Source organism: Rhinolophus sinicus, linkage group LG07, assembly GCF_036562045.2.
Source record: "Rhinolophus sinicus isolate RSC01 linkage group LG07, ASM3656204v1, whole genome shotgun sequence".
Lineage (NCBI taxonomy): Eukaryota > Metazoa > Chordata > Mammalia > Chiroptera > Rhinolophidae > Rhinolophus > Rhinolophus sinicus.
The window spans coordinates 69,440,930-69,468,888 of record NC_133757.1 but is presented as its reverse complement, the minus strand read 5'-3'; the positions used below and the strand labels follow the sequence as shown (position 1 = coordinate 69,468,888).

The window sequence follows — 27,959 nt, the reverse complement described above, 5'->3', positions numbered from 1 at the left end:
GGCTGAATTATTAGGTCTGCACTAAAAACACAGGCCACAGCAGGAACCCTGCTGACCTGGCTGCCTCACTAATGCATGCCCGCTCTGGATACCCCAACTACTGTAAACTCTATGTCTCCAGGGGGACCAAGTGTGCCCTCTGGGGCTGTACTTCTCAGGTGTGTGTCATATCAGGACACTGTCTTATCCATGGAAGGCACTCACATCAGCTTCAACGTACTGGCCAGAGTTGTGCTGTGTGGGAATTGACACCTGAGGCCAGGTGAAAACGAACAGTATAAAGAAAAACAAGAATACCTAAATTTGAGAACCACCCCCACTGGCTTTCGAAGACCTTTATGGTGAATGGGATCTACTTAAACTGGCTAAGTTCAGGACCCTACAGGGTATAACCAAAACCAATACTCGCCCTACTGTACAGGGTCCTGTGGACAATTCTACTGTAAAGATGCCTGGCCAAGGCCAAGGGCATGGACTGTGCAGAAGGGTTAGCTGAGTAGGCCTGACAGTCCTTATCCTTCGAGTCCTGCCTGCAAGGTTGGCCCTTGCTGGCATATGGGAACTGGTGTGTGGTGAGAGTTCCCACCAACCTAGTGGGAGTGGCTCCCTCTGCTTGTTTATGCAAATAGGGCTTCTGCCAAAAACAGGCTTTCCTTCTCAGTCTGGATTCTTGGTTTGGGCCAGGCAGAAAGTGTCTAAGTGACCAGCCCCCAATAAAAACCCTGTAACTGAGTCTCTCATTAGCTTCCGATAGGTACTTCACAGTTCTTCTCACACCTGGCTGCTGTGTGATGTCACAAGAGGGAACCCTGCGCCTGGTCCCCTCAGAACTTGGCCCCAGACACCTTTTCCCTGAGCTGACTCTGCTTTCTTCTCACACTGCAATACATCACGGCCACGAACACGACTCAGGCTGAGCCCTGGCAGTCCTCCTAGTCAATCTCTGAACCTACGAGTGGTCTTTGGGGACTACTATAGACTGAAGGTTTGTGCCCCCTCAAATTCATGTTCAGATATGATGGTATTTGGAGGTGGAGCCTGAGAGGAGATTAGGTCATGAGGGTGGGGCCCTCACGAATGGGATTAGCACCCGTGTAACAGACACCCCAAAGAGCTCCCTGAACCCTTCCACCATGAGGACAAAGCTATGAACTGGGAAACAATCTGCCAGCACCTTGATCTTGGAATTCCACCCTCCGAAACTGTGAGAAATAAATGTCTGCTGTTTGTAAGCCACCAGTCTGTGGTATTTTCAAATAGCAGCCAGAATGGACTAAGACAGGGACTCCCAACACACGAGGTTGAAGCCATCAAATACTTTAACACTCTACAACATTCATTTTTAAATGTGCCTTTGAGCCCCTATTATATGCAAAACACTTTGCAGAGTTTTTGCGTATGATACACATTAGCTCATATGTTCATGTAATAATAACTCTGTAAAGCAGATGTTGTTAAAACTGGTTCACACCAGAGGACTGTAAACAGTCCATGAGTAACATCAGGCAAACTCCTACCACCTGCTCATCATTCACCTAAACCTTACAGTTGTTTTGCTACTGTGACTGTTATTGCCCAGTGAGACCAAGACAGAGCTAGGTTCTGCCCGGCATTATGGAGAAAAGCCAACAGAGGCATCCTGTTCCACGCTTACATCCTTATGCTCCTTTCCTGGCAAAGCCCTGCGTCTCATGGAAGACTGCCTTGTTTGAAGATCTCACATCTTCTCTTTCATTCAGTAAAACTGATTTAGGTTACAGTGACGCGGGTCCTAGTACTTGCCCACACTCAGGCTACAGCACTGAACCAGAAAAAAATTCTGAACCACATGTATCTTAAATTCTTTTAGAGAAAAATAATAAAAGAGCAAATCAAATATAAGTACTAGGGAAAATGCAGCACAGCAAGGGGGTTGGGAGGAGATACATATCTTTACATGTGTATGTGTATGTGTTTGTATATATCTATGTTGACATATTGACATTGCTATGATATATCTGAACGACTGGCTGCATGGCAGAGTGAAGGAGAACAGTAAACTAACCCTTTGAGATAACATTGCAAACTGATACCTACATTGCTTTAAAAAATATACATACATATATGCCTACCTATATATAATATATAAATACATATATATGTATGTGTGTATATATACACACAAACACATACATATATGTCTTTATATAATTCAACTCATTAGTTACACACATCAGAGTGAGGGGGGCCTGCTGCATTGGGGTTCATTTCAAGTGGGGTGTCTGGTGTGAAAGCTTGTCTAACATTTAGGGCTGAATTTCATTACACAGAAGATTATTTTTTAATATTTCTGTTGGCTCTACACATGTCATATGCATTTTCCTGCACTGATGTTAATTATAAAACAGAAAATTCTAAAATCAATTTATCTGATTTACCTGTAATCATCTTAGGAGTTGCTGAGAACTATTTTATACTATTCAACAGTCATACATCTTACCATTAGGGAATAGATGGTAACATGCATAATCTGATAAAGGAAAACTGATAATATAATGTTCAAAAAAGCACAAGAAACATAAACAGTATGACATTGTTTTCTCCGAAACAATTAGATCCAAATCAGGTATGCTCAGTACCTCCCTCCTGGTCAACTTCATACTAAGAGCCAACCCAGAACCAACAAGACAAACAAATGTACGAGAACTAGAAAAGAAAAGAAAAACACACCTCATCTTCATGTCTAACTCTAGCAACCGTATGTATAAGACACCGACAGAACAAAAAGATAATCATAGGATAAGATTTTTAACAAGAATCCGGGATAAAAAGTCAGTATAAAAATACATTTCATCACCTTTCTAATTAATAGCAACAGCAAGTTGGAAAGCTCATTTTAAAAAGATAACACATACTATGGTAAAAAACAAACTTAATTAGTACTAAACAAGTCTAATGAAGGCTATAAAATGAAACAAATGGAAAAAATTTTAAAGATTAAGGATAGTAACAAAGTAAAATGAAATAAATGGAAAGATGGTACATGCTCTTCAGTAGGAGAACTCAGTGTTACCAATATCAACCCTCCCAAGGGAGCCCTAAAGTCTTCATAAAACTCCATTAAATCCCCAAACCAGATTTATTTTATTTTGTTTTTTTAAGATTTGACAAATACTAATTTTACAAACTTACCAGGAAGAACAAATTCCCAAAACAGCCAGAATGTTCTGAAGAACAAGGCAGGGGCCTGCTTATCACACAGCAAGGATTGTATAGCAATAGTAATCCTGACATGATGGAATCAGCAGAGTAATGGGCAACTACAGCCACTGAAAGGGACAACTCTGGAAGCTGGCCCCCGTCTATTGATTCACCACAGAGCACAGTGGTGGCAGAAACGACAAACACTTTAATACCTGAGACAGGGACAAACTTATTTAAACAAGGAAGATGCTTGTACTCCCACCTCTTCCATGGACAATAATCAACTCACTGTGGATTACAAATAAGTGTGTAATAGATAATAGCAAACAACAGTGTTAACTTTGGTCACAAGTTCTCCACCCTGCCAAGGTAAAGAACTGGTAGTTTGGCGAATCTTTATAATTTACCTACCACACTTCACTTCTCTGCTGCCAATTTGGAAGGGAGACTGTCTGTTTCTCTAACATTCTTTTCCCCAGTGGGACTTTCAAGGCTAAGCCCTGGAATTCCATTCACAATTTTTATTTCTTGCAATAAACTTTTGTATCTTTCAAAGTCAGTTTGTCTTTTAAAAAATTAATACTTCTTGCTCATCATACAATCCACCCCCTACCCCCAAGGAAAGCAAACCCAGGGAAGGAGTAATTTAGGGGGCAGTTGAAATAGGTACTCTAGGCTCCTGACAAAGGGGACAAAGGCTGCTAAGCCCACCATCCTATACATATACAACAAAATGGCAGCACTCAAGTTCACCTGAATGAAGTCCCAAATTCCAGCCAGAGATGCAAGTGAATGCCACAGGCTTAGAATTCCATTTCTTATCATGCAAAGAAACAGACCTGTGAAACTACTACACACTGGAGAGGATTTAAAAAGGTTTAACAAGTGGAATGAAAGTCATTTTCTTTTCTTTTCCTGAAATTCACTCTAGGAAATATTTTATCTTTCCTGTTCTATTAATTAAACATATTTTGTATCTGCTGAAAAACTGAGATTCCAATAAGAGAATACATCTTTTCAAAGTGAGGAACCCTCGGAAGGGCAGTGCTGAACTGGAACTAGACGACTCAAGGGTCAAGCGCAACCATCCTACCACGTGGGACACCCTTCCTCCACTGCTCCCAGTCGAGATCCCTGAACAAAGGACAGGCTGGTATCCCGCTGTGAGTCCAACTGCATGAGGCTTTGCAAGTGTCTGCCCCACCTCACTGGGTGGGCTTTGCCTGTCCTTTGGATTAGTTTCTCTCCCTTCAGGGCACCCAAATCATTTTCAACTTTTCTTCTCAATACCAGCGTCCAGTAAGCTGACAATTGTGTCCCTCCGGGGAATGAGAACTGGGGTCTGGGTCAGTTAGGGACCGAGCACTTACCAGAAGATCCGTCCTAGCCCGAGGACCCCAGGCAGGTCTCCCCAGTTCCCCGCCCGCCCCAAAGGCTGTCCGCTGGGAGGAGCGGACCAGGGGCTGGTATTCCCCGACACCCGGACGGATGCAACTGTGCGCATCTGGGTCACCACAGGCCGTTCTCAGACCCCGGACTCAGCGAGGGCCGGACAGAACGCCGGGTCCCCATCCCGCAGGCGAGGGCAGATACCCGGGGGTGAGGCACAGGGAGACCCGGCCCGCAGCCGGTTCAAGCCAGTTCCAACCAGACCTTCCCGTTCTCAGCCCCAGCCCCCATGGACTCACCATCTCCGAGCTCTCAGGGCGTCTTCCTCGAGGATGGGGCCGGTGAGAGCGCCCGGAACACGACACTTGGGGCCGCACGGGACAGGTGTGCACGAACGCCTTGGCCAGCCGAGAGCGACGTCCTAGCTCACCCCCTTCCACGAGACCTCTGATTGGACGTTGCTCGGGACTTCTGCATAGTGATTGGACAGTGTTTCGGGCACTCCAACGTCAGGGGGTCATCTGATTGGACAGGTAACCAAGACCCGCCCCCTGCACCTCTGATTGGACAATGCTCCAGGTGCCTGATTGGACAGCGCTCCGGACCCCGCCCGTATCGTCCTGATTGTTCCCCACGCCCCGCCCCTGGCGCCGTGATTGAACCGTTCTCCCAGGCTCCGCCGCCCCGTTTTCTGACTGACAGGCCATCAGGACACTTGTGGTTGACCCGCGCCTAAGATATTGGCTCCGAGTAGAACCCGCCCCCAGCCGGGCTGACCGGCATCTGTCCGCAGCTGCGCAGCCCGCCTCTGGACTGGGAAATCTTGACTCAGTTTCCCGCGGAGCGCCCTCAGTGCCCAGCCCGGGCAGGACAGGAGGGCCTCGAGACCTCCAGGGTCAGGGTCAGCCCAGGGAGAAGTCACGGTTGATCTGTGCCCTTTAAGAACAAAGACACTCACCAGTGCTGTCTCCGCGTTCAAGGCAGGGTCCGCCTTGGTTTTGACATGTGACCTTTGACACCAGGAGTTCGCCCTCCTTCCCACCCCACCTTGGGGCTTCAGGTCAGCTACCCCCTGTTCCTTTGCCACCTTAAGAAGTGGGACCCTGAGGCCCCAGCCTACCCGCAGGACTCCTCTCAGCACAGCCACAGGAGTGACATGTTGGAATTCTCAGTGTGCATGTTATACTGCAAGGACATTTATGTCAGGTCAGGTTTTCAGTCCGTCCCCAGAGGAGTTTGAAAATGAAAATGAAAAGGCTGATATTGCAAACAGTATGAATGTACCTAAACTGAACTGTGCCGTTTAAAAATGGTTAAGATTATAAACTTTATCTTATGTGTATTTCACCATAATATAGAAAAAGGTTTTACTTTTTTAAAAGCTATGATATCCCTAAGGCAATTGAATTCCTATTTTAACTGGTACAAAACAACAAAAAAGCTTATATAAATTTAGGATAGACCTGAAAACTCTTAATACACTTAATAGATGGGGGCTAATGCATTTAATATGCCTGCTCCTTTCATTAGAAAATGTTCTCTCAGGCCAGCCCAGTGGCTCAGGCGGTTGGAGCTCCATGCTCCTAACTCTGAGGGCTGCCGGTTCAATTCCCACATGGGCCAGTGGGCTCTCAACCACAAGGTTGCCGATTCGACTCCGGCAAGGGATGGTGGGCAGCGCCCCCTGAAACTAGCAACGGGCAACTGGACATGGAGCTGAGCTGCGCCCTCCACGACTAAGATTGAAAGGACAACAACTTGACTTGGGGGGAAAAAAAAGTCCTGGTAGTACACACTGTTCCCCAATAAAGTCCTGTTCCCCTTCCCCAATAAAAAAATAAAATAAATAAAAAATAAAATAATCTACTCATTGGATTTATAAACTATTACAAAATAACATATGGTTATACGCATTTTTTGTTTAATATGAATTAATCATGATTGCCAACTTTCAAAAACTCAGCACAGAATTTAGAAGTCAGCCTTCAGACCGGGTTTGGCATTCCTGTCTGCTTGCCATAACGTGTTTAGCGATCTATCCTAGGAGCATCACTCTTAAAGAACATCATTCCATTCATTAAAGAGAAAAATGAGACTGGTCTCTGAATTCTTGACAAAACATTCATTGACACAAGAGAGGAGAGTAACAATTACGGAGATCTGAGGGGGAAGGAGTGTGACTCAAGATCCTCTGACCATGCAGGGATGTCATTCATGCCCGGGGAAAAGAAAGTCAGTCTCAAACATACAAGGAGTGAAAGGCCAGGAAGAACAAATCCCCTCTCCCTCCTCCAGCCTTCCACCCTCCCTCCAACGTCTCCCCTTAGCAGAGTCTAATGGGAAGCCGCTGGCAATGTCGAAATGTGTTTTACAGCATTTCCATCCCACGTCACAAAGCAACTATAAAAGGAAAAGTGTGCCAGCAGAATAACAGCCCCCTAAAAGTGTGCATATCTTAATTACTGGAACCTGTGACTATGTCACCTTCCACAGCAAAAGGGACTTTGCAGAAAGGACTGAGTCAAGGCCCCTGAGATGGGGACAACCCTGGATTCCAGGGGGCCCAGTGTCATCACCGGGTCCTCATAAGAGGGAGGCAGGAGGCTCAGAGTCAGAGACATGGAAGAGGCTGTGCTGCTGGCTATAATGATGAAGGGGCCACAAGCCAGGGATCCCATGCCTCTAGAAGCTGGAAAAGGTCAAAACAGTTTTCCCTGGGGCCTCCAAAAAGAACATAGCCCTTCCAAACACCTGGATTTTAGGTTCTGACCTCCAGAACTGTTATAAGAATAAATTGATTAAGTCACTGAACGTACGGTAATCTGTTAGTGATAACGGGAAACTCATACAGTTGGTCTGACGCAGAGAAACAAGAACTTAGTAAGTGGCACAAATAACTCCTGTCCCAGTCTCATCTTTCATGAGACAACTCTGAACGTTCCATGTGCTCCTTCAACCTGATTCTGCTCCTACTACAGTACATCTCAGAGTGATCTGACCATTTCTTCAGAGAACAGAATCTCTGTGTCTGAAATATAGGACTTTTTGGATAGATGATGTTCTGACTAGAAATTTTATCCCAAATCATAAGTATCCATTTGCAAAACATTAGAGCAGATTTTTGCATTCCTCACAGAAGCATATATTAATGATAACCAGAACACAACATGAAGGGAGGGGTCACTTTTAAACTATTATGAAACCTTTCAATCATACAAAATATACTGGAAATAGCATTTTGAATACTCATGTATCTACTGCTAAGCTCTATTAAATCCTATCAGTTCACCATATTCTGTCAGATTTCATGAAATAACAAAAGCATTATAGAGTGACATGCTCTGTTTATCAGCTCCAGGATCCTATTCTCCTCCATCTCCTCTCAGGGGAAACCATAATCACAAATGTGATATCCATTATCGCCATACCAAACATATGGGTCTACAAACTATGTATAACATACTGTCTCTATATTCAAATTTATAAATATACCATTATCTTATACATACTCCATAATTTGATTTTACACCCTTCAGAAACTGCTTAGTGTTGATAAATCACAATATAAAAGTTTAATATAATATTTAATGTAACAAAATAAAATGCCAAAAAAGTTAAAGCAGGAAATACACCTCCCAAATTATCAGAAAAGAAATACACTCTTCCAATACAGATAACAGAGTAAAAAAATAGAGAAAAAAACTTCAAAGATAAGAAAAATGACATAAAGTATGTTAGCAGAATTAAAGTCAACAACATTTATTACAGCAGTAATTGGAATAAAGATAAGAATTCTAAAACAAAATCCATCTATATGTTTAAAATGAGAGCTACAGGGGATTTAAAAAGTAGAAATTCAAAGGCGATGAAAAATTATACCAAAATCAAACAGACGGATTTTGTTTAAAAAGCAGAGGTGGTGCTATTAATTAAAGCAAAGAAATCACTTCAAAGTAAAAAAGGGTATAATTCATAATGAAGACCTATCATAAATTAATTTGCTCCAAATAAAACAAAAACAAATTTTTTAAAAATGAAGCAAAAATAACAGAAAATACTGAAGGAAATTCAGCACAATAGCAATAGCAAAATGTAACTTAATTGTCTTGAGCTAATTATCTTTGAATCAGCAATCCAAGGACAATTAAGGACAAGCAACATTTCTCAAACTGTAATTAAAAGAGGAAATCATCTGGGGCATTTAAAATGCATATTACTGGGCTCCAACTCTCGCTTATTAAATCCAAACCTCCTGACATGAATTTGAGAGCCACTGATTAATCAGATTGATTTAATAGACAAGCCAGATTCTTAATCATAAAAGCAGAGAATACAGCTGCTTCTAAAGATCTATGAAATACTTCTAAAACTCAACCACATAGTAAACCTCAATAAATTTCACAGATTTACAACAGTAAACACATTCTCAGACTGTAGCATAATAAAAGCAGATATTTAATAAAAGAGTAAGGATGAAGGGCATCTATGAAAAATCCTACAGTTAATATCACACTCTCTGGTAGAAGACTGAATGCTTTTCCCTAAGATCAGGAACAAAGCAAGGAAATCTGTTCTCAACACTCCTAATCAACACGCAACTAGAGGAGTGAGCCAGTGCAATAAAACAAGAAAAAGAATTCATTTTTAAAGAGAGGTAACATATTTAAATACCCAGAAGTTTAAAAAATATATTCTCTCTCAAAATACTTTTGAGTCTGAGAAATCAAAATAAAATTGTGAGTATTTTTTTTAAAGTGATCATAAAACTACAGTGTGAAAACAGCTAAATGGAAGCTCTCCTTTGGTTAAATTCCGCATCTTGGTTCCTCCAATGATGCACATCTCAACTTAAATTCAGACCGAGAAAGGCCCGATCTGAGCTTGGTGTCTCTCTTATTGTCCATTACAGCAATATCATTTTTTTGTGTCAAAAGAATCTACCAAAATCTGTAATTATTTAAAGTATTTGGTTACTTGTTTAACATCTGCTCCTGCCCCTCACTCTATCATAGTTCTGGCTACACAACATACAGGGATCACTGCAGAATGAGAATGCAAGGGGAACCCTTTGTTCAAAATTATTAAGAATATTGGGATGGATACTGCAGACTGTTAAAACCAATCAAAGGACCTTTCTAGAGCAGAGTCTTGGGTGACCACACAGGTCACCTGCCCATGAAGCCACACTGCATTTTCACCACTGGAATATATGTCTGTCTTATATACAGCCACCTGTCACCACAGAGAGTTCAGGTTCTATACAAATAATTGTTGGAGGGAAGGAGAGATCGAGACTGAAAAACAGTGCACTCATAACACCTCTAAGTCAACTATTCCTAAGAATATGGTGAATGCACATCTATGCCCCAAAACACATTTTGCATCCAGCTCAAGGCTTACAGAGCCCTCAAAGAAAGTCATCCATCAACCCAGTGGGTTCTACACAGACCCCAGATAAGGGATATCTACTTTAGGGTAAGGCAACCATATTCACATGATCAGGTCCCACTTAGGTGAAAGATCTGAAAGGCAACTTTCCTTCTTAGCTTGTTAGGGAAACGGGAAGACTCAGATGAAAGTGAGGTGTCTTCTGAGGGAGAATTTAGAAAACATAGCTCTCTGTTTCCCTCCTTGCAAATGTCATATTGTCTTTGTACAAGTTGCTCAAATCCTTTTTTTAAATTTTTTTTATTGGGGAATATTGGGGAACACAGTGTTTTTCCAGGACCCATCAGCTCCAAGGCACTGTTTTTCAATCTAGTTGTGGAGGGCGCAGCTCAGCTCCAAGTCAAGTTGTTTTCAATCTAGTTGGGGAGGGTGTAGCTCACCGGCCCATGTGGGACTTGAACCAGTGACTTTGGTGTTATGAGCACTGCACTCTAACCACTGAGCCAACCAGCCACCAACCAGAGGCTCAGTTCCAAACTCAAGCAGTTGCTTCTCATTGGTCCATGTGGGACTCAAACTGGCAACCTTGTTGCCACAAGAACCTGTTCTCTCACTACTAAGCCAACTGGCTGCCCGCTGGCGGCTCAGCTCCAAGCTCAAGCTGTTGTTTCTCACTGGTCCATGTAGGAATCAAATAGGCGGCCTTGGTATTATGAGCACCACACTCTAGGTTGCTCAAATTCAAATCCAGATTCTACTACATTCTAGTTGTGTGACTTTGGGCACTTTATTTCTGTTTCCCCTTCTGTAATATGGAGATAGGAAAAGCTACTGTCTCACGGGGTTGTTGGGAGGGTTAAATGCAGACACATACACAAGTGCTGGAGTGGTGCCAGTAGTACAGTAAGCACCCATAAATGGGAGTGGTGAGGACGATGACGATGGGTATCAGCACTCGTGGCCTCTACTCTGGGAAGCACATCTTACAGTTGGGACTTTTCCCAGGCCACCAAAGGTCGCTCCACCTCACCCTGTCCCGAGTCCTCCTGCACTGTATTCCCATCATCTTGGTATCCACAATCCTCCTTGACTGATTAATAAAACTCAGTATCCCTTGGCGTTTTTAATTACTGTCAAGATGATTCCAGCAACAGCCAATGAAATGGCAAAAGGCAGAAAAATCACAATCAGATAACCCTGACTTCACTGGATAGAGCCACACATACTACTCTGCACCCTATTTTTCATGTCACACCCGAAGCACTTTCTTTCTTAGCATATGCCCCACATCACCATCGTAATGCACATGAGGGCAAGTGAGCACCTTGCTAAGTAACCAACAGGGGTGGGATCATTAAGAAAATATTGAAACAGATTATTGAAATGAAAATATTGGCGATTGAAACAAAAAGTTGAAACAGCACACCTTTTGATTCAACAACTCAATTAATGTGATAATTCTTAGCAAAATCCCATTCCGTATTAGTGTTCCCATTTACTGATCTTTTCCAAGAGGGTGGAGCTTGTGGGGCAACTTCCCCCACTAAAAGGCCCTTTCTCAGATCTAGACCTCAGTGCTTTCCTTTAAGAATGGGGCATAAGCCTACTTCTTTTCAAGCAGAACATCAGAGGAGCAAAGTCTAACATACTCATGTGGTAGAGTGCTAAAAAGTATTTTACAGGACAGCAAGCAAGCTCTAAAATGCAATAAAGTGGGAGCTCTGATAAAAAGCTTTCCCACAGTCAATGATTTTATAGGTTTTTTGACTAGTGTGAGTTTTCTGGTGTGTGATAAGGGAAGAACTCTGACTGAATGCTTTCCCACATTCGTTACAGTTATATGGTTTCTCTCCAGTGTGAGTTCTCTCATGCCTCACCAGGGAGGACCTCTGGCTGAAGGCTCTTCCACACTGATTACATTCATAGGGGTTCTCGCCGGTGTGAGTTCGCTCGTGCTGGTTAAGTGATGAGCGGTCACTGAAGGCCTTCCCACATTCATTACATTCATAGGGCTTCTCACCGGTATGTGTTCGCTTGTGCAGTATCAGGTAAGAACTCTGGCAGAAGGATTTTCCACAGTCTTTGCATTTATAGGGCTTTTCCCCTGTATGAATCCTCTGATGTTGGGTAAGAGACGAAATCCTGTTGAAGGCTTTCTGACATTCATTGCATGTGTAAGGCTTCTCTCCAGTATGAGTTCTCAAGTGCCGAGTGAGGGTGGAGCTGTGTGTGAAGGCCCTCCCACATTCCTTACATTCGTATGGTCTCTCTCCTGTATGAATTCTCTGATGTTCACTCAGGGAATGCCTCCGGTTAAACACTTTCCCACACTGGGGACACTTATAGGGTTTCTCCACCTTATTAATTTTGTTGTGTATTGTAAGAGCCATACTGTGATTAAATGACCTCCCACTTTCTGCATATGCAGAAGTTTGTGTTCTTTTGTGTTGAATAAGGAGACTGTTTTGGCTGAGGTCTTTCCCACGTTCATTACTCTCACTGGGTCTCTGGTCTGTATATCCCACCTGATGATGGTTTACGAATGGATCAGCTACCAAACTCTCAATATCAAGGTCACAGTCACAGAAGTGTTTTCCTACAGCACCTCCCTGTGATGAAACAAAGTCTGAGCTCAGATTACAGTTTTCCCCAAATTCCTGCCAAGCAGTAGCCTTCTCTCGAGCAAATGCCTTTACTTGGAGGTATGTCATTTGACTCAGAAGTTTCTGGGGGTTTTCACATTTCCCGTCAAATTGACCATATCCACAGTCTTCTCCAGGGAGCTCTATAATATTCATACCACTGGATGGTTCTTCCCCCAAAACCACCTTCTTATAAAGTGATTCTTGGCTTTTCAGTCTAGTCTCCCAATCTGAAATAAATTAAGAGGGGGAAAAAAACAGAGTAAAACTTCTAACTTTCAAAGTGCCACCAAGGACCTCGGTCTTCTCCTTATACAAGGGGGACAGAAGTCCCTCCAACAGATACAAGGCACCTGTGGATTCATGTTCAAATGTCAGCTTTCAACATGGGGGAAGGATGAGAAAACAAGAGATGTATCAGTAAGCTGGTGTGCTGAGGACAGGATGAAGCATAAAACGTTTGACAATTCTGGAAAATGGGAAAATGTAAATGTAGAAGGAATTGCTCTACAAAGAAGGGAGAACAAGAATGGCAAAAAGGAGAGAGGGGAAAATGTAACTAGAAACACAGGTAGGAAATGGGGTGCTCTTTTCTCTGTCCCCAAAGAGGGGCAGGAGAAGGTTGCTGGAGGATGAGCAGAAGGCATCTGAGAAAGTGCCACCAAGGACCTGGGCCTTCTCCTCACACAACTGGGGCCTCGATGGAGAGATCTCTGACCCACAGTTCCCAAGACACTGCTCCCACCCCAGTGGCTCATGTCTTCCTGGTCCTCACCTGAACGAGAGGCTTGGGGAATTCCTTTTCCCCCATTCCTCATGGCTTCTCCTTGCTCCAAGTGGAAAGACACCACTGGCCAAAAGAGTGAACACCCTGTCCATGGGGAAAGACTGGTGTGCTGAGAGGCATGTGCCAGGGAAAAATGTACCATCTTCAATAACCATATTAGTACTTTGCTTCTTCAAGGCTTCTGAAAGAGACAAGGGCACACTGACCAAACTAAAGACTTTATTTTCCTAATTAAAAAATGTGGATCTTACATTTCCCCAAAGACATACAAGTGGCTAACAAGCCCATGAAAAGATGTTGACAGTCATTAGTCACTAGGGAAATACAAATAAGGCCACAGTGAGATACCACTGCATACCTACTGGAATAACTGTAACTTTTTTAAAGAAGAAAAAAATACAGAAAATAAGTATTGGAGAGGATGTAGAGAAATTGGAACCCTCATACATTACTGGTGGGAATGTGAAATGGGCAGCTGCAATGGAAAATAGTCTGGAGTGTCCTCAAAAAGCTAAACAGAGTCACAATATGACCCAGCAATTCTACTTCCGGGTATAGACTCAACACAATTGAAAACGGGGATTCGAAGAGATTGTTTGCACACCCATGTTCATAGCAACGTTAGTCACAATAGCCAAACATAGAAGCAACCCAAGTTTCCATGAACAGATGAACGGATAATACAATGTGTCCATCCACACACCGGAGTAGAACTCGGCCATAAAAAGGAAGTTCTGACGCTGGCTACAACATGGACGAACCTGGAGGACATGATGCTCAGCGACACAAGCCAGTCACAGAGGGACAAACACTGTGTGATCCCACTCACAGGAGATCCCCAGAGGAGTCAGATTCACAGAGACAGAGAGTAGATGGTGGGGGGCAGGGGCTGGGGGAGGGGAAGGGAGTGAGTGTTTAATGGGGACAGGGTGTCAGTTTGGGAAGATGAGAAAGTTCTGGAGATGATGGTGGGGATGGTCACACAACAATGTGAATGTGCTTAATGCCACTGAGCTGTGCACTTAGAAATTATTAAGATGGCAAATTTTACGATTTATGTATTTTACCACACAAACTTTCTTTTTATCTGGCTCTTCACTTGGGCAGAAAAAGTATGAATGCCCTGACTCTGTATTCAGGAGGGATGTGGCAAGACTGCTTGTGTTATACGTTGTTTAGCCGCAGTTCCAAGAACCTAACCATGATGTTAAGTGAGCACTGACTGTACAGAAGAAATCAGGTTACTCACTGTGTTGGAGAAACCAGCAACTGTGAACCCCCAGATGAGCAGAACCATGGTTGTCTCATCCCCAGTCAAGTCCTACTTCCTAACACAGCTCTTGACACACAGATGCTCAGCAAGTGTGAACTGCCGAGCATGGAAATGAATGATGCTCGTCTCACCCACGGAGGCCAGGTTCCGGCAGGTCTCCAGCATCACTTCTCTGCAGAGCTTCCTCTGAGCACCATCCAGCAAAGCCCACTCTTCCCGGGAGAAGTCCACAGCCACATCCTGGAAGGTCACTGACTCCTAAAAGATGACATCGGTTCTGCTCAACAAGGGACACCCCCACCACATTCACAGAAGGGGGTTGAGGGTGGTGGCACCAGAGAGTCAGATGGAGGAGGGCAGGAAGTCCAGAAGTCAGACTCTACTAGTGCCTGTGGGTCCTTGTCTTTGGCTTCCAGTCACAGGCACATACAGACCCTGGGCCCGCTGTTAACACAGCATGCAGGTCTGACAGAAATAATATGCCCATTTCATATTGAACTGGATTCTAACTTCTAAATCTGAGTCTGACATTTCCCCTTGAGAATCTTCCCCTGCTTATTCCAAAACTCTGTAGCCCCGTGGCTATGGCACTCCACGGTTATGGGACAGCAGCTATATCACTGGCCATCCCAGGCCATGGCCTCCTCATCTGTTCAATGGAGAGAACAATTTCCACCTCAGAGGGTGGTAGCGAGTTCATGTCGGTGAGGCATCTGCTATTGACAGGGTCAGAGAAACTCAAAGCCATGCCTAGCAATCCTGTGACCAAAGGGGCCCTTATCCCAAACCTGAGGTTGGTGAAGACCAGTTCTCTTTGCTGCCATGACTTGGAGTTGCACGTTGCTAGACACAGATGAAACAAGAAGTGGGATTTGCTGCCCTGCCCCTCACTGGATAATATGGCCAGAGTACTGCTTCGGAAAATGAGGGACGAAGGGCTGGGTTATGACCAATGTTTGGTGCCTGGCTGGCTATCATGGCATCCGTGGTATGAACTGGCAGCTGGGCTGCTGTCTGTCGTGAGAGGTAAAAACTACCTATGGAATTTGAAAATAAGCGACCTAACTCCAACTCCAGGAAAGTGGGTGTGCTCGATCTGATCATGGCTGGTTTTGGCCATTAAGAAAAAAAAAAAAAGCACAGTGCCACCTCTCCTCCGGTGGGAAGAGAAAGGTCTCAAACATTCCCAAAGGTGAGCTTTGAAGTGCACCAAAAATATTCAACATTTCTGTTGCTCATTCCCCAGAGGGAGGTAAAAAGATTAACTTAGTCCCCCGGGGTGGCAGCACATTTTAGAAACAGCAGAAAAAGAGCAGCCTTTCCTAGGGGCCAGCAGCAGCTGCAAGCTCCATCCTAGGCAGGCCACCTAGCTCCACTGGTTTCTTCCCAGACACTTTGGTGTTAACCCTATAATTGCTAAACTCACTCACTGCAAGGGTTTGAGTAAATGTGCAAGTAAATGAAAAGGGAAAAAATTTTAATGGTTTTGTATTTTGCGGCTATTACACATGGTGTATAATAAAATTGCTATAACTATTATGGTTTTATAGTTATTATGTATAACATTTATAATTGTAACAATATAAATATATATTATTTCTTAATAGTGAGATCATTCTATTCAAGGAAAGCTGGGGAAAAAAGTGTTAGTGAAACACAACTTCTTTGCTCTTAGCTGCCCGGTGGGCAGGTTAAAATCAAAACTCTCTAAATATTAAAACAAAATGAGTCTCTGTCACATGACTTTTACTATGATTCACACCTACTGGAACCCCAGACAATATGAAAAGAGATGGGGACACGCATTTGGTGCTCTAAAGACACGGATCTGAGCTGCTAATGGGCTCTCCGATGTGTGCCGCAGAGGCGGTGGCTTCCTGTGCCTCTGGGGTGGGTCTATGTGGTCCCTGAGACAGACAAGAGCCTGCTGTCTGACTTTGCTGCTGCTGAAAGACAGTGTGGGCTGTTTGGAATCCTGAATTCAGAGCCTCACTGCCTGCAGCAACTCCAGGCCGGAACCTGACAGTGTCGCACAGGCTGCTTCGGCCTCAGCGGCCACGCTGACCCGACAGCGGGTACAGGCGCGATGGCCAGGACCTTGACTTGAGGGACAGTGCAGATCTAAGACACCTGTCTGGGGGACCCGAACTGACAACATCATGGAGGCTGGCTGGACCACCTGGGTCACCTTCAAATGCCCACGCAGAAGGGCTTGTTCTCAGAAGGGACTGCCTGAAACCCAGCTGTCAATCAGCTCTGTATTTTTGACGCAGACCAATTGCGTGCCTGAGCTGCTGCCCAAAGCTGACAGACCTGATGTCCCAATCTGATAGCTGCTACTCCCCTCACCCTTCTCCTGATAGACACACCTTAGTAAGGCAGTTTCAGCCTTAACAAGGAAGGACATTCTGACACCTGTTATAACGTGGACAAACCTGAAGGACGTTATGCCGAGTGAAATAAGCCAGACATAGAGGGACAAATATAGTACGATTCCACTCACGGGAGGTCCCCAGAGGGGTCAAAATCATAGAGACAGAGAGTAGATGGTTATACCAGGGACTGGGGGTATGTTTAATGGGGACAGAGTGTCAGTTTGGGGAGATGGAAAATTCCGGAGATGATGGTGGGGACTTAATGCCACTGAATGGTACACTCAAAAATGGTTGAGAGGGTGAATTTAGTTATGTGTATTTTACCACACTTAAAAAATACCTTTTAAGAGGATGGTGCTTTCCTGGGTACCCCCTAGCCCCCGCTCCGTGGGGAAAGGTGCCAGGTTCTCAGGCCTCAGAAGGAAGCACAAGCACGGGGCCCTTGGAGGGAAAGGCATCTCTCCCTCCGCTTACAGAGGCAGGATGGCCTGGACCCAGATGCTCCTGAAGAAGTCTCCCTCATTTCCCACAATGCAAGGGGCTCCCTTCTCTACCAGGGACCATGTTTCTGGGATGTATGTTCCCTCCAGACACACTGGGTGTCTTTCAGGAAAGGAGGAAGTCCCCACTCACCTGGGGCCAGGAGCGCAGGCAGCCAGCAGCCATCCTCGCCTCTTGGGAAAATGCAGGTTTCTGGGCAGACAGAGCTGTGGGAGGAGAGAGGCTAAGTGAAAACCAGACCCAGGCCTGTCCTCAAACTCCAGAACCTGTGCCAGCCCTTTGCACAGTTGAAAATCTGCGTATAACATTTGACTCCCCCAAAACTTAACTACTAATAGCCCACTGTTGACCAGACGCCTTACCGATAATGCAGTCAATGAACCCATACTTTGTGTGTTATATGGATTATATATTGTATTCTTACAATAAATTAGACAAAAGAAAATATTATTAAGAAAATCAGGAAGAGATTTTCCTGGAGGAAGAGAAAATACTTTTACAGTGCTGCATGCATTTACTTTTAAATCCCGTGTATAAGTGGACCCATGCAGTTCAACCCGTGCAGTTCATTCCATGGAAAGAGCTGACTCTGCGCCTCTGCTTGGTGACAGGGCGCTCTCCTTGACCAGACTTTAGTCAGGCTTCTCTGAGCCATGGTGTCAACTAGGCCTCACCCTCTGGTCTTCCGAGTTCGTCTCTGCATGGCCCTGTTTAAGCAAGAACCTGGCTAAGTCACTTAGCGAGAACCCCACACACACACTGGCCTCCAAATCTGATCCCTGGATATCTGAACAAATTCCTCATAACCCCTGCTGTCCCTCAGGTGATGTCACCGGCCGCCACAGCAGGAATCCTGTTAGCTGCGATAGCCAGAATCCCCCTGACGTGTCTTCTTAGTGACTTCCCATCCACTGACCCCACCAGGAAGAGATTTTCCTGGAGGAAGAGAAAATACTTTTACAGTGCTGCATGCATTTACTTTTAAATCCCGTGTATAAGTGGACCCATGCAGTTCAACCCGTGCGCCCCGCTGGTGTGCCCTGTACTCAGAGTTGGGCCCAGATCTATACTCAGCTTTCTTTTCCCCATTGCAGGAGCTCCTGATTTAAATCTGTTCCTACCGCTCTGACAACTGTCTGGCTCTGGTTCTCTAAGGAAACCTGAGGCAGTCCTGCTCTGTCCTCACTCACCACGCAGGAGATGCCTTCACTGTAAAGTCCCTTGTAAACGGTTAACCTTCCACTTTGTAGTGGAGACTCCTGGCAGGCCCCACCTTCACCAAGCAATCAGGATTAATATGACCAGTGATCTGTGAGGGAGTCAGGTGCCCTCTGATGGGACGTGAGGAGGATGCCTCACTAGAACTCAGAATCTCAGAGTAACCATAAGAAAATATCAAACACAATCCCTGGCCACTGCTCTACAAAAGCGTCAAGGTCCTGGAAGACAAGGAGAGACAGAGAAACCCTCACAGGTTGGAGAAGCCTGAGGAGACGTGACAACTGAATGTCCAATGGGATCCTGGATGGGGTCCTGGGCCAGAAAAAGGACATGGGTGGGAAATCTGGTGAGATCTGAATAACGTTTGTAGTCTAGCTAATAGTACAGAATCCATGTTAGTGCTTTAGTAGTAGTTTTTCCAACGTTATCGTGATAGGAACGCCTTCTAACAAGTTGTTAAGTGGACGATACACTATCGCTGCATGTAGGTACAATGTTGGCCCGCAGATCTCAGGGGCTTTTCACCAACACTTTAGGCCTGTGGATAGACAACTCCCTGTGCCCCATCCCCCAGTTCCTGGCAACCACCATTCCGGTTAATATCTTAGTTTTGATAAGTGTTCCATGGTAAGATATTAACATTTACAAATGTTACTACCTTACAGACGGCCAACAGACACATGAAAAGATGCTCAATGTCACTACTCATCAGGGAGATGCAAATTAAAACCACACTGAGATACCCCCTCACTCCTGTGAGAATGGCATTATCAATAAATCAACAAACAACAACTGTTGGCGAGGATGTGGAGAAAAGGAAACCCTAGTGCACTGCTGGTGGGATTGCAAATTGGTGCAGCCACTATGGAAAACAGTATGGAGGTTCCTCAAAAAGTTAAAAACAGAACTACCATATGACCCAGCATCTGGGTATTTATTCGAAGAAATCCAAAACACTGAAAAGACATATGCAGCCCTATGTTCACCACAGCATTATTTACAATAGCCATGATATGGAAGCAACCTAAGTGCCCATCAGTAAACAACTGGATAAAGAAGATGTGGTATATATACAGTGAAATATTACTCGGCCACAAAAAAGAATGAAATTATTGCCATTTGCGACACCATGGATGGACCTACAGTGTACTGTGCCAAGTGAAATAAGTCTGACAGAGAAAGACAAATACCATATGATTTCACTTATATGTGGAATCTAAAGAACGAAATAAATGAACAAACAAAACAGAAACAGACCCATAAATGCAGAGAACAAGCTGATGGTTGCCCAAGAGGAGGGAGTAGGGAATGGGAATAAAAAATATAAATATTAACATTTGGGGATGCATTCCCAAGAGGGTACTACAAATGTGTTCTTGGAGGGTAAGAGGAAAATATAACTTGTTCTTTTTATGTGTAAAGCAGAGATATACTTCACAGATATACTGTATATAAGCAGATACACAGTATTTCTATTATGGGCTAAATTTCTATTATGGGCTAAAAAACTCACATGTTGAAGCCCTGACTCCCCAGGACCTCAGAATATGGCTGTGTTTGGACATGGAGGTCTTTAAAGAGATAATTAAGGTAAAATGAGGTCAGTGAGGTTGTCCCTAATCCGGTATGACTGGTGTCCTTATCAGAGATTAGGACACATACATACACACACAGAGGGACAACCACGTGAGGACACAGGGAGAAGACAGCCATCTACACACCACGGAGAGAGGCCTCAGGGGAAACCAGCCTTTGATCTCCGACTTCTGGCCTCCAGATATGAGTAAATGTCTGTTGTTTTAAGCCCCCCAGTCTGTGGTCTTTGTCTCGGCTGCCCCAGGAAACAACAGGCAAGTAGAGAGGCAGCTCCTTGTCCTCCCCTTAGCTTGTTGTCCAGGGGCTTCATTCAGGGGATTGTGTGAAGCTGGGGGGTGGGGGGTTACGACCTGACCCCATACTGCAAGGGGCCCCCTCTTTGCTCTTCAGACTTCACATTGCAACTCGTGGCAATGGATCCAGGACCTCCAGCCCCTTCCTAGCATTTCCAGACCAACTCTCTCCCACTCTCGTGAGTCATGGGACCCTCCTCCCTGGTGGTTGATGTCAGTGACCCCCTCAGCGCCCCTCATTCACCCAAACCTGTGGCAACTGGCTCATGATCTTCCCTTTCAATGTTCAAACCACGGAAACTCATCCTTTCCCCACAAGATAGGCCCGATGAGGACTTCCTCACACGGAAGGGGAGAGAACGGTGAGCTCCGTGTCAGCTTTATCTGGCCGAATGGTCAGCTGCTTCCTCCTTCGTTAGTAGGCGTGTCTGGGCATAAATGGAGTGGTCCCTGGATATCACTAGACTGGCGATGCTGAGATGTAAGGCACGGTCTCCTCCTGGGAACTGTGGATGGGCATTTGGAGCCCTCCTGGGCACTGTGGGGTGCTGAGCAGCATGCCCAGCCCCCACACACTCGATGCCAGGAGTACCCCCAGTCGTGACAACCACAGGTGTCCCCAGACACAGCACAGTGTCTCCCAGAGGCAGCATCACCCTCACTTGCAAACCCCTGGCCTTGCTCAAGGAGCCCGAGTGAGTCTACCTTCTGAAGTCTGGGCGTCCCAGCCCCTCTCTGCCTTTAGAGCAAATGGGTTTCCATTTCCCTTTAATGTTCTGCCTCTGGGAGTTTCATGCACTTCATACCAGGGTTTGCCCTCACGTCTGTCTTCCAGGGGCTTTTCTCGGGCTAAAGGCCGGACTTTGCCATTCTGAGTGCTGGGCGGCCTTGGGCAAACCGCCCGGCAGGACTCTCCTCTGTCCCCTCCAGAGGGACAGGAGGCGCACGCACCCATGGCCGCCCTTCCGACCCCCCATCCCGTCCACCTAACGTCCCACGCGGAGCCAGGCTCGAGGTCCGAATAGCTGCCGGCCACTTACGGCTGCGTGGCCTGCTCGCGGGTATCCCGGCGCTGCGGCCCCAGGTGCGGGTGTAGGTGGCACTTATTGCGCAGCGACCGGGCGCCACCCGGTTCTGCCGATCCCACCGCGGGGAAGTCTGTGCAGCGAGTTCTGGGGACCCATCACCTCCCCGCCCCTCAGCGCCGGGGGCGCACGCCCCCAGCCGAGCGCTAGTCAGCAACTCACGCTGCAGCTGCCCCAGAGGCGGCGAACTACAATTCCCGGAAGGCTCCCGCGCGGTGCTGTTTTCCGTCGCGGCGCCCTCTCAGCGCGGGCGGTGTCACCGCAGGACTGAGCTGCCTTCTGCGGCTGCGCACATCCACCGGCCCTAAGTTCAGGCACCGCCTATGCTTAAGAGGGACAAAATACGAGACTATACCGGCAGTATTTAGCATGATGCCTGAGATATAAAGATTTGCCATTAAAATAATCATTATTATTACTATTTAAAAATTATAAAACCCCGTAATCCATTTTATACTTAGTAAAATTGTTTTGATGATTATTAGTAACATTAATGTATTTGTATTAATAATGTTCTATTAAAGTAATAAAACTACCATAATTAGTATATTAACATATTATATAAAAAATAATATATATATATTCTTAATATAATATGATAATACATGCTATAAATACAATATAGTAAAATGTAATCATCTAACAAGTTATTGATAAATTATAAGTATATAATAAATTATATTATTTATCCAAACCCTATATGTTCTCTCTCTCCGTATACTATTTATCTTTCTCACTCTTTTTTCTACATAGAGCTGTGTATGCAACAGTCCAAGCCCTCGGCTGCATGTTTTCTATTAGACAAGAAATGGGGTCCTCCTGGGACAATGCTGACAATGCATCCTCCCTTACAACAGATGACCTCTTGGCACTTGAGATGGTGTTTTATGTGATATATAATTATAAATGTTATGATTGTGACTTTGCTATATGGTCAACAGGTGCTCAGGCAAAACGGACTAGGATCTTTCTCCAGAGCTACCTCTGACTTGTTTCAAGCCTAGATTGGGAGTCACGTCCTCAAAGGGCTGTTAAATAGGATAAACATCAGGTAGCAGTTTCGGAGGGTTAGATGAAGTTGGATACCGTATGGCCCAAGCCAGCTCAACAATAAACATGATGTGTGTGTGGACTGAATGTCTGTGCCCCCCTCAAATCCTAAATTGAACTCCTAATCTCCAATGTGATGGTGTTAGGAGGTGGGGCGTTGGGGGTGATTAGGTCATGAGGGTGGAGGCGCCGTGATGGGCCAGCACCCTTATAAACAGGACCCTGGGAGGCTCCCTCTCCCCTTTTACTGTGTGAGGATGCAGTGAGAAGTCAGCTGTTTGCAACCTGGAAGGTTCCCACCAGAACCTGGTCATGCTGGTGCCCTGATTTGTGACTTCCAGCCTCCAGCACTGTGAGGAACAAATTGTGTTGATTAAGCTGCCCAGTCTACGGTAATTTGTTAGAGTGGCCCAAACAGGCTAAGACAATGTGTTGAGCAATTTTCCAAAACAACTGTTTCAGTCTGGTTTTTTCAGCCCATGACAGGGAAGATGCATGGTGCCGCTCAGATTTGTCGTCCAGGACTTTTCGTCCTGCTGATAACTGCCAGTGCTCAGTTCTCAGCCTCACACAATCAGAAATGACATCAGTGTACTGAGGGATCCGTAACAAGGCATGACAATAACAGCATAGAAGAGTAAAGGCTGTTAGGGGAGACATGGAAATATACTATTGTGAGGTTCTTATACTCTATGCGGAGTCCTGTAATATCATGTGAAGGTAGACTGTGACAAGTCACATGTATACTATAATCCCTAACGTGGCAAACTAGGTAGCAAAACAAAGGGTTATAGCTAATGTATCAACAAGGAAATTGAATCATAAAAAACACTCGATTATCCCAAAGGAAGGCAGAAAAAGAGGGAAACAGGTAAACTGGAGTGAATAGAAAATAAACAGTGCGATAGACTCAAACATAATCCTATTAAAAATCATATTAAACATTTCGTTTTGTTCTTTTAATTTTGTGTATGGTGATCTTTGCCAAAGAAAAGTTTTTAATTTTTATATAGAAAAAGAGGAAGGATGGGAGGGGGTAAGAATCTGAAGACAGTAGCACCAGAAATGAAAAGAAACAGTGCATTTAAATATTTCTCTAATACAGACAGAAAAGGACAAGAACCATGATTGCAGTCATAGGTGGGATATGAAACAGAACACATCAAATCACCAAACTCATAGACACAGACAACAGAAGGGTGGTTACTGCAGGCAAAGGGGGTGGGAGGAGGATGAAGAGAGTAAAGGGGGTCAATACATGGTGATGGAGGAAGACTGGACTTTGGGTGGTGAGCACACAATGCAATGTGCAGGTCTGTTTCTGGACTTGTTTCTTTTGCTCCATCCTTGTGCCGAAAGCACATACTTAATTGCTGTGGTTTTCTACAAGTCTTGTTATCTAATAATATATGTCCTCTAAATGTACTGTTCTTCAAGGTTGCCTTGGCTATTCTAGCTTCTTTGCATTTTAATATAAATTTTGAGTTTCAGTGAAAAGTAGCTGTATTTTGTCCAGTGTATTCCTAGGTGCTTGATGTTTCTGACGCTGTTGTAAGTGGTGTTTAAACATATAAATATTTACTTTCCATGTACTTTCTGCTACTATATAGAAATGGGTAAGAGCATGGACACTCCACCAAAGACACATGGAGGTAAATAAACACGTGAAAAGATGCTCAACATCACTTGTCATTAGGCAAAAGCAAACTCACACGAGATGCCACCTCACACTGATTAGAGTAGCTAAACCACACTTCTAGGTCTTTATCCAATAAACACAAAAGCATGTGTCCACACAAAGGTCCAAAATAGCCCCTAACTGGAAGCAGCCCCAAAGCAAACCAGATGAATGGAAAAAACGTAGATTCATATAATGGAATACAGTTGAGAAAAAGGGACGCTCCATGGACGCATCTCAAAATAATTATCCTCAGCATAAGAAACCAGACCCAAACCAACAAATAAAGAGGCCATCCTGTGACTTCATTTCTATGGAGAAAATTCAAACGAATCTATAGTGACAGAAGCAGATGGACAGGTGTGTGTGTTGGGGGGAGAACTGCAAACAGGCACGGGGAACTGGGAGTGACAAGCATGTCCCCTCGCTTGTGCTGATGGTTTCATGAATATATACCATGAATATATACGAATGTCAAACTTATCATGTGGTATCCTTTAAATAGGTGTCATTTTATGGAAATTTTACCTCAATAAAGCTGTTAAAAAAGAATCTACATACCCCCTTCCAGACCTGGTCATTGTTCTCAGATCCTTCGACTCAGCATGAATGAGGGGCCCTGGGCTCCCAGCCCAGCACGGATCCTGACTGTCACAGTCCTGTCCTGTGTCCCCTGGCTGAGGGAGGTGAGGGCCCACCCGACCACTAAGTCCCTCCTAGACTAGAACAAACACCACCGTCCCCAGTACCCCTGTACCCTCCCCCAGCCCTGATTACCTCAACATCACCCCAATCCAAGATAGTCACCCCAGGGAAAGCCCTTGGAGGCTCCGAGAGAGCAGTTTGTCCTAACAAGCCTGCCTTCAGCTCCTGCCTATCTCAGCTGGGGTCGGCAGGGACAAGGTCAAGGGCAGAACTCCAGTTGCTGCTCAGTCTTGAGCAGAAAAGGGAATCTTCGGGCTCCTTACTGTGCCATCCAGGGACGTGGATCAGGTGCACACAGCGCCCGGGAGGCCGCGCACAGCTCCATCTCCTCTGGGTTGACTGGCCTCCCTCCTTGGGTGGCTGTGTTTGCCTGCCAGTTTATATGCCCCAGTTTGAAGTCTGGGAAAAAAGAACTTCTTTTCCTGAAGTTGCAACAGAAGTCACAGGCCCGACAGCGCCGGCCAAGAATACACTATTTGTCCACTTGTGAACTGAACTCTTGTGGCCAGGGAGACGGACCCCACCACCTGCCATAACCTGGGCACATGACCTCCTCTGGGACTGAGTGGAGCCCCGGCCTGGTGGGCTGCAGAGGGCAGGATGAAATGCAATGCTCACAGGAAGATCTGGATGTGAGGATGACAGCATGGCACTGCTCTACGGCCCTACGAGGCCAATGTGAGCTCGATGCCGCAGGAAGCCACGTAGACTCCCACTTGGCCCACCCAGCTCCTGCTGGAAGCCCATCCCAGGGCCTCAACAGTGTACCCTGAGGCTTGAACCCAGACACCTGCCACCCAGGCCAGGCTGAACCCACTCCCCATGCCACCTGATAACATCTGGATTGACCTCAAGTCTCATAAGACGACGTCCCCATGCCAGAGGCAGAGCTGTCCTCACCAGGGAGGCCCCACCTGGCCATCTCCTGCCAGGCTGCTGGCTGGAGCGGGCACTGTTGGATGAGGACACTGGGAAGGAGTAAACACTGGCCCTGATCCTGAAGTGGACCACCTGTGACAACCCCACATGGAGGGTGAGGATGAAATGGTGTGGGCCAAACCCCAAGCCCTGGGGGCCCCCCTCAGCCTCAGGGCAACAATGGCGACAGCTGCACGGCTGTTCCCTTCCTGCCCCAGGCACAGGCCAGTGTCCCTGGGATGGAGCCATCAGTTCAGTGTCCGGGACCAAACATGCACAGGCCCCGGAGTGGCGGGAGAAACAGGAGCATTCTAGGTGAGGCCGCGGCTGTTCTGGTTGCCAGGGCAACCGGACACCAGCAGGGTCCCACGCCCACTGTCCCTGCCACCCTCTGGAGGCTCAGAGAATGAGTCTCTGTGGGGAAAGGGGCCTTGACCCAGAACCTGTGCCCCTACTTCAAGTCTTTGGATACCCACAGAGAAGCAGGACATGGGGGCTGGGGAGCCTGAGCTCAGCGTAGGCCTCTGAAGACTTAAGTGAGGGCAGGGGCAGGGCCTTCAGCAGTGCACTCGGTCTGGGCCAGAGGCCCAGAGCAAGGAGGCTCAACCCCACCTGCCCACTCGGGGCTCCCCCGACTGCCTAGTGCACAGCTGAGGGGGCCCAAACACCTCTATATTGCATGGGGAGCCCAGTGCAGGGGAAGGAGCCCCCAGCCCCCAACACAGCCCTCTATCCATCAAGAAGTGCCCGGATGGAAGCCCAGGTGGTTTGTTCTGTCGTTTTTGCCTTTTAAGCCCCAGGTATTTCAAGCATAAAGCAGCAGCTGCCCAGATGCCGGTCTCAACCTCTGCCTTCTAGGCACTGCCCTCCCGGCCACATGGTGCCCACCAACTCTGGACAAGACCAGCCGTGAGAATACTCGCCCCCTTGCTGCAAGAATTTAAAAGACACAGACATGGTGCAGGGAGCTCTGAGCTGGGTCTGCGTAAGGGGTCCTCACAGCCAGGCCCACAGCAGGACTGGCCCAAGGCTGGTGAGGACAGGCTGGTGAAGGGTGGGCAGCTATCCCCACTGAGGACAGGCCACCTGGCCCTCAGGGAGAAGGATCAGGATTCTGCTTGGTCCTTCGCTCCACTGACTCTCTGTAGGGACAAAGACTGGAGGGAGCGATTCAGGACAGGAAGCACGCCCCCAAGGAGCTCAAAGCCCAGGGAGGAGAAGGGACTGTCCAGACCAAATGAAGGAGTCACCCACCCATCCTGCTCAAGTAGCAGAGGACGACCTTTTCCCAAAAATATCACTACCAGAGGGCCCAGGAATGCTGTCCCTTTGCCGTGGCCCAGACTTTGCCATATTGCCAGAGGCAGCTGAGCTCCAAGCAGGACAGACTCCATCTGCCTTTAGTCTCCAAGGTCACGAGGACAAGAAAGTTCCCAGTGGGCTCCCAGCAGCTCCCTAGTCAGAACCTAGCGCTCATCAAACCGTGTTCCCAGACTTTGGCCAGGGAACCAGGAGGCCCGCACTGACCCTGGACAGAGGGTAGGCGGCCTTGACCTCACAGCGGCCAGTGCTGCACAGGGATGACATTCTCCCAGAATCCTGGCTGAGGGGTTGGCAGGAAAGACCTCTTGGTGAAAGACCGCAGCTCCCCAGTAGTGACTCGAACAGCTCAGCCGTCTCCCAGCAACCCCCACGGGTCACAGACCAGAATGCTCCCGCACCTCAGAGAGCAGTCTTCATCTGCCTGCGTCCCCAGCCTGAGGGCTCATGGCCAAGTTCAGGGCTCAATGGGAGCATGAGAACCCGAGCCCAAATGTGACAACCAACCTTCGACTATCCTGCGGCAGAAGGGACAGGCATCAGAGACCAGGCCAG

General features: G+C 46.3%; 1 protein-coding gene across 1 annotated transcript in view; it reads right to left on the bottom strand.

The window, feature by feature from the left end:
- Window positions 1-21,822, bottom strand: part of ZNF555 (zinc finger protein 555) — a 29,588-nt gene extending 7,766 nt beyond the window's left edge. The window contains exons 1-5 of the mRNA XM_074338703.1: window positions 21,689-21,822; window positions 17,671-17,744; window positions 14,794-14,920; window positions 11,661-12,832; window positions 4,872-5,078 (exon numbers count right to left, since the gene is read on the bottom strand). Coding sequence (XP_074194804.1) covers window positions 4,872-5,078; window positions 11,661-12,832; window positions 14,794-14,920; window positions 17,671-17,703 — 1,539 coding nt within the window. The 5' untranslated portion in view covers window positions 17,704-17,744; window positions 21,689-21,822. The remainder of the gene's footprint in view (window positions 1-4,871; window positions 5,079-11,660; window positions 12,833-14,793; window positions 14,921-17,670; window positions 17,745-21,688) is intronic.
- Window positions 21,823-27,959: the final 6,137 nt, after the last annotated feature.